The sequence below is a fragment of the Tupaia chinensis genome, unplaced genomic scaffold (genome assembly GCF_000334495.1).
Source record: "Tupaia chinensis unplaced genomic scaffold, TupChi_1.0 Scaffold000573_1, whole genome shotgun sequence".
Lineage (NCBI taxonomy): Eukaryota > Metazoa > Chordata > Mammalia > Scandentia > Tupaiidae > Tupaia > Tupaia belangeri.
This window is the reverse complement of record NW_006160087.1, coordinates 3,042,902-3,050,594: the sequence shown is the minus strand read 5'-3', so window position 1 is coordinate 3,050,594 and position 7,693 is coordinate 3,042,902. Positions and strand designations below refer to the sequence as shown.

The 7,693-nt window shown below is 41.4% G+C and overlaps 1 protein-coding gene across 1 annotated transcript in view; it reads right to left on the bottom strand.

Annotated features, from left to right (window-relative positions):
- Positions 1 to 797: 797 nt before the first annotated feature.
- The window catches only part of PTP4A2 (protein tyrosine phosphatase 4A2), a 12,963-nt gene continuing 6,067 nt past the window's right edge, over positions 798 to 7,693 (bottom strand). Inside the window, exons 3-5 of the mRNA XM_006158122.3 lie at positions 5,856 to 5,986; positions 4,435 to 4,509; positions 798 to 1,110 (exon numbers count right to left, since the gene is read on the bottom strand). Coding sequence (XP_006158184.1) covers positions 1,002 to 1,110; positions 4,435 to 4,509; positions 5,856 to 5,986 — 315 coding nt within the window. The 3' untranslated portion in view covers positions 798 to 1,001. The remainder of the gene's footprint in view (positions 1,111 to 4,434; positions 4,510 to 5,855; positions 5,987 to 7,693) is intronic.

The following is a 7,693-nucleotide window of genomic DNA, read 5'->3' as shown; positions in this document are numbered from 1 at the left end:
GGAAAGAGAAAAATTTGACTCAGTTAAATTCTGAGAAGAGAGAATCCTCTTAAAATGCCATTTCCCTACTAATTTACAAAATAAAGTATTCTTGACTATTTTGTCTGATGTTACGTAGGGATCCTGGGGGAAAAAACTAGTATGAACACCCCATCATCAGTAAAGATTAAAAACTGTCTGGACCATGTAAGAGGCATATATGCCACTGTTCTTTCCGTGGGATTTTTTTTTTTTTTGGTAGTTTTCTTTTTGTGTGTGTGGTTTTTTTTATTTATTTTTGTTTTTTATTTATCTTTTTTTTCCTAAAAGTGCCCAGGCGGGCTTAAGGCTGCCAGGCTGCACGCACATCTACGGCAACAAGGGCTTCTCCTATTCCATCTACAACTTATACCAGGAGGAGCAGGGGGCATGGGAAAGAGAGGAGGGGGACACAGCCCCTCACTTCCCTGCCAAAAAATTAAAAAGGAGGGGGAACAACCCACCTCCAGGAGATCTATGGCCTATGTGCCAAGCATAATGGAAGAGTGTGCTCCCAAACAGCCAGTTCTGCACAGGCTAATGTTCCGCTGGCTTTCCTTAGAGACCTATTTTGAAAAGTTAAAAATACAAGAGATTTTAAAATAATTCAATCCTGGCAGAAATTCAAACTCCAAAACTAGGAGCAAAATCATCCTTCACTGAATTAATCCCTTTTTTCTTTCTCTTTAACATTTTATTCATGTTATAGAGGTTATTTTGTTGTTGTTATTTTTCTCTATCTTTTTGGTGTTGTTTTTCTAGGTCCAAGGTTTTATTTATTTTTTTTTCTCTTTAACATTTTATTCATGTTATAGAGGGATTTCATTTTTGTTTGCTTTTTTCCAATCATTAGGAGAATGGTTGAGGAGTACTGCATCCACTGCTACTTTGATGACACAGGTAAGATTCCAGATTCACATTTCCAGGTACCGAAAGTTCCCTCTAAACACCACCATCAAGTCAGCCTTCGTTTCTGCATCTTCTTACTGAACACAGCAATGCCCATTGGTATCTCTGAAGCGTAGTCGCATCTTAGGTCGGTATTTCTCCAAATAAAGCAGCTGTTTAGAATTGAATGCTCCTCTTCTTTTTCTGAAAATACAAAAAAAGCAAACTTTATCATGTTATTTCTAAAAGGCCTGTCTGGTTCACTCAAATGATAAGGCCCTTCTAATACCATACAGTTAAAACCAGTGTATTTTTCATACCATATTACCTTTTTTTTTTTTTTTTAAAGAATTATCTGATTTAATTTTATTGTCTTTTTGTTTTGTTTTGTTTTGGAAGTTGACCAGAGAGAGAGAGAGAGAAGGAAAGTGAAAAAGCAAGTTGCCAGGTCTGGAACTTGAACCACAGTTAGCCATGTGGGAGTTAGCCACCTTAACCACCATGCCACTTGCTAGCTCACCTTTTTTGGAGAGGTTTTTGCTAGAGGATGAGTGCGCTCACCAGAGATAGAGAGAGACAGAAAGCGAAAAATCACCCCCCAGGGGAGATGGCCACTCAGCAATCCCTTCTCCTCCATTCTCCTCTTGGGATCTTGGGCACGCACACACGTGTCCATCAGTGAGTGTATGCCACTGGGTCCGGGACTCAAACTGCAGTCAACTAAGTAGGAGTCCAGCAACACAGCCATTATGCCAACTGCTGTTCCCTCACTCGTTTTTTTTTAAAGGGAGATTTTTGCTATAGGACGTGTGCACTCACCAGAGAGAGAGAGAGAAAGTGAGAAAAATCACCCCCCAGGGAGATGGACACACCACAGTCCCTTCTCCTCTCAGGATTTTGGCTATGTAGGAACACGTGCCCAGTGTGAATTTCAGGTTTCCGGGTCTGGGACTTGAACCACGGTCAGTCATGTGGAAGTCCAGCACCTTAACCACTATGTGCCTGCTGGCCCACCACATCACTCCTTAGAGAGCTAAGTTGTAACATGGACCTGTCTGAGCATTCCTAGAAGGAGCAGACAGATGTAAGTCTAGAATGGCTCACCCAGAAACATCGGACTCTTCCCAGTTACACTAACACATAGTCTTCAGATTAAAATTATTAGCCAATATTTAGGATGCTCTTTTCTTTTAGAACATATCAGCACTGGGGCCAGCAGGTGGTGCGGTGGTTAGGGGCGCTGACGCCCACATGGCCAACCGCGGTTCGAGTCCAAGCCCTGGCAGCTTGTTTTCTGGCACACACTCCCCTCCCCCCATTCCCCGGCCCTCTCTGGTCAAACTAAAAAAAAAAAAAAAAAGTATCAGCACTAGAAAGTTTAAACGCATGCACACGCACACACACACGCACACACACGCAGGCTCAATACATACCCTGATGGCATTCCTTCACGTTACTATCCTTGAACTGATCCCATACATTTGTGTGCCCTCTATCACAGTCTTATTTCTTTCCTTTTTTTTTTTTTTTTTAAGGAAGAATTGAAAGGAGAAGGGCAAGACAATAACTGTCATTAATTCTGAACATGAAAACAGTACAGCCAGCATTCCAAACTGACCGCCAGACCATGTATGGGCACTGACCCCCGTGTGCCTGCACTCGTCATATTCACCTGCCCTCTCACCAATTGACTACCACCGATTTCAGAGCCCAAGTGACGGACTCTTCCTCCATGCATCCTTCTCAACTCTTGGTCATCTGCCAACAGTGCAAGGTTGGTGCAAAAGTAACTGAGGTTTGGCACTGTTGAAACTTGCCATTTGATATTAGAATACACTCTTAAATAAACGTGGTCATGTTATACATCATTTTAATGCATTATGTTTTTTTGCTAATGACTTAATACCTTTTATTTTATATGTATTCTAGACTATGGAAATTATGTTAGAAAAAAGCAAATAATTTTCTTATTCAAATTCAAAATGGATCAGAAAGCACTGGCAACAACTCACAACATCGACGACACACTGGCCCACACTGCTCTATGTATGTACAATGCAGTGGGGATTCAAGACATTTTGCAAAGACAAGAACCTTGAGGATGAAGAGCATAGTGGCAGGCCACCAAAAGTTGACAACCAACCGAGAGCAATCATGGAAGCTGGTCATCTTACAACTACACAAGAGTTGCCAAAGAACTCGACATCGACCTCCCTAGGGTCATTTGGCATTGGAAGCAAACTGAAAAGGTGGAAAAGCTCGATAACTGGATGCCTCATAAGCTGACCAAAAAAATTTTTTAAAGTTTTTGAAGTGTCACCTTCTCTTATTCTACACAACAACGAACCATTTCTCGAGTGGATTCTAATGTGGGACTAAAAGTGGGTTTTATATGACAACCTGCTCAGTTGTTAGACCGAAAAGAAGCTCCAAAGCATGTTCCAAAGCCAAACTTGCACCCTAAAAATGTCATGGTCACTGTTGTGTTCTGCTGCTAGTCTGATCCACTATAGCTTTCTGAATCCCGGCAAAACTATTCTGAGAAGTGTGCTCAGCAAATCAATGAGAGATACCAAAATCTGCAATGCCTGCAGCCAAGATTAATCAGCAGAAAGGACTCGATTCTTCACAAGACCTGACCACACGTAGCACACCATCACTTCAAAAGTGCCTATGAAGTTTTGCCTCATTCACCATATCCGCCTGCCTTCTCACCAACCGACTACCACTTCTCCAAACATCTCAACAACATTTTGCAGGGAAAATGTTTCCCAAGAGTCTGCTGAATCCCAAAGTATTGACTGTTACACTACAGGAATAAACAAATTTCTCTCGTTGGTAAAAATGTGTTGACTACAATGGTTTCTACTTTGATTAATAACGATGTATATAAACCTAGTTAAGATACTTTAAAATTCACAGTCCAAAACTGTAATTGCTTTTGCACTAATCTAATAATTAGAAGGTATTTTAGAATCTATTAAAAGGTACACTAGATCAATAAGACTCTACCTATTCATTTTTAAGACCTCTAGATATTCAAACTATATACTGGATATATTATATAATGTCCAAATCTGCCACCCAAATTAGAGTATCTTTAAATCTGAGAGTAGCATTAAGGGATCTTATTACTCACAATAACTTTTTTGTATCTTCAAACAGTATTTTAAGCAAAAGATAGCAAATCATTCCATACTACAAACGGATACTATGTGTAATTCTTTTTTTAGAGGTTTTTGCCATAGGGCCCATGTGCTCACCAGAGAGAGAGAGACACTGAGAGGGAAAGTGAAACATCACCCCCAGCAGGGATGGCCATGCTGCAATCACTCCTCTCCCTGGGATTTTAGCCACACATGCTCATGCACCCAGTATGATTTCCAAGCACCGGATCTGAACTTGAACCGCAGTCAGCCATGTGAGGGTCCAGCGATGTAATCACTATGCCATCTGCTGGCCTCCGTAATTCCTTCTTTATGTATGATCTTACATTATGTGTTTCTGAACATAAAACTTCATACTCACTGTCTTATAAACTGAACTGCATCTTCGTACTTCATTCCACATTCAATCAAAGCAAGTGCAACCAGCACAGGTGCCCTGCAGAGAAACCACACATAAATACCCACAAGGCTTTGGAATTACAGGACTTTTAAGAACCCAGTGTTACATAAAACAAAACAAAGTTCGAGTTTTCCTTTCTCCTGTATACTAAAACATCAGATATCTGACCCACGGACTGTGGCACAAGCAAGAGGGCACCCGTGTGCTGTGGCTGAGGCCACACAAGAGGCCTGGGCTTGCTCCTAGCCCAACCTAACAGGCCAGGTATGGTGGTCCATGCCTATGATCCTAGCTGATAGTGAGGCTGGCTGAGGCAGGAGGATTGCAACATGGTGACACTCATCAAAATTTCACCCAAGTCTCCAAAAAATAAATTCTTCATAGGAACTATTAACCCCAGTAAAATAAATGGTTAAACATATCATCTTCAGTGTCAGAATTTTCATTATAATTTTATTATTTATCTATCAGATGCTAAAAAGGTGCTAGACTTTCTCAAAAAAAAGTTTTGATGAGCTTTGGTGAGCTAGGAGAATGACAAAGAACTGGTAATTAGAAATAATTCTCTATGTTTTCACAGAATCTAAGAAAGGAAACGATGCTTTAAAAAAAAAAAAAAAAAAAAGCTCATTACAGGGCACCAACTTGAATCTCCTTAAGTAGAATAGCTACTAGTTAAAAAACTGCCAAGTCAAGTCACACCACCGTCAGCCCTCAGGAGAAGGACTGGAACTTCTGACCTCAGGAACAAACTGTACTATGGTAAACTGCAAAACAAGGAAAATAAAGCAAACAAAACGGGTAAGCAGAGTAAAGCCTGAGTCACCACCACCTTGAGGCACCAGCAGCCTGCGCTAATGTTTTGAGTCAAAGTACACATCATAAATTGGCATTTAATCTGCTGCTGATGAGTGCTGCCACATCGTTCCAAGTGACGCTCTAGGGGAAAAGATTTTAAAATCAAAGTCAACTCTCAAGGTCCACACAGCTCCGCCTGAGGATTTAAAATTCAGCCATGTGCTCTCTACCTATTAACTTCCCATTCATCTCAGTGCAAAACTAACCATGTCTACATTCTTCAAACCTAAAATGATTTCAATTTTGTTGCTCACTTTAAGGACCTGAACTGCGATGACTTGAAATAGGGAAAAATACGGAACGTTCACTAAATCCAGTATGGCACTGGAACCGACAGCCAGATGAAACACAAGACTATTCTGAGAAATTGCTGCAGTTGCTTTTGCTCTCATTTCCTTCCTTTATGGGTCATTTAACGTTATTTCATGTAATGCATGTAAATTTCTACCACAGTGAAATCTGTGGTAGAACTGGCTTGCTTAGGCCTAATAATGAACTCACAGGCAAGAGTATTGAAAGCTTACCTTCCCAATCCTGCAACACAATGCACTGCAACACAGCAACCTGGTTCTTCACGAAATTTGGTTTTTAACAAGTTTAGCCAATCATCTACTATCTGATTAGGGGGTGGAGCTCCATCATCAAATGGCCAATCCTAGAAAGAAATGATCTTTCACATTAAATTGATTTTCTCCAGGATTAACATGTAATGCATAATGCCTGCACACAGTTCACAAGGCAGGCTATTATATACCTATTCTTAACACAATTCTGATCACTGCCGAAAAATTATCCAAGATCAAAATTAAGGTAATGCATTAGCCTTCTCAATGAAGTGCACTCAATGTCATAGACATATAAATTTATCTTATGAAATTTTCTTTATCAATATTAAGAGCCAATGCTCTCCCAATATTTTATCTGTATAGACTAAGTAGACATAATAGAGAAAAACTGAAATGAAAGCCAAGATGAAGTAAGAGGGGACACAATACATGTCAATGTCATTTAGAAGTTCACTCTATGGGAACAGCAGATGGCGTAATGGTTATGTTGCTCAGCTTCCACAGAGTCAACAGCAGTTGAGTCCCAGAACCAGCAGCTTAAAACGCAGGCTGGCTGGAAGCATATGCGTGCGTGCCCACAATCCCAGGAGGAGAAAGAGGAGAGGAAATTGCAGCATGGCCATCTCTGTGTACGTGTGTGTGTTACAGAGACTATCTCTCTAGCACGTACACATGCTCTGTATCTATAGCAAAACTCTCTCTTAAAAAAGAAAAAGAGGGACCAGCAGTTAGCGTAATGGCTATGTCACTGGACTCCAACGTAGTCGACTGCGGTTCGTGTCCCGGATCCAGTGGCTTAAAACTCACACCGGGCGTGTGTGTGTGTGTGTGTGTCCAAGATCCCAAGAGAATGGAGAAGGGGAGGAGAAAGGAGGAGAAGGGATTGTGGCATGGCCATCCCCCCTGAGTGGTGATTTCTTGCTTTCTTGGGCCGGCAGGTGGCATGGTGGTTAAAGGCACTGGACTCCCACATGGCCGACCACGGTTCAAGTCGGACCTAGTGGCTTGCTTTCTCACTTCCTCTCTCTCTCTGTCTCTCTGATCAAAATGGAAAATAATAATGATAATAATAATAAATAAAGTTAAATAATTCTTTGAAAAAAAAAAAAAGAAAAAGAAAAAAAAGAGGGACCAGCTGTTAGTGTAAAGGCTATGTCGCTGAACTCCCATGTAGTTGACTGCGGTTTGAGTCCTGGACCCAGTGGCTTAAACTCACACCAGCGCGTATGCATGTATGCCCAAGATCCCAAGAGGAGAATGGAGGAGACGGGATTGCGGCCTGGCCATCCTCCCTGAGGGGTGATTTCTCACTTTCTATCTCTGTCTTTCTGGTGAGCGCACACACCCTATTATAGCAAAATCTCTCCAAAAAAAAAAAGAAATAAAATAAAATTTAAAAATAAATAAATAAATAAAAGGGAGCAGCAGTAAGTGTAATGGCTATGTCACTGGACTCTCAGGTAGTCGACTGCAGTTCACAGCCCAGACCTGGTGGCTTAACTTCAGAAGTTCGTATTTTGTTTGTACAGTTGTAACAAATAAAAAGCTGCATTTCGCACGTGTTTATACTTATTCCAGTGAAATCCAGCCAGGAGACTATAAATAGGATTAGAAATAGGATTGCAGGGGCCAGTAGGGTGCTAGACTCCCACGTGGCTAACCACAGTTGGAGTCCCAGACTTGTGGCTTGAAAATCTCACTAGGTGCATCTGGGTGCATGCTCAAGATACCAAGAGGGGGATGGAGAAGGGACTGCACAGCATGGCCATCTACCCCCTGCCCTGGGGTAGGGTGCT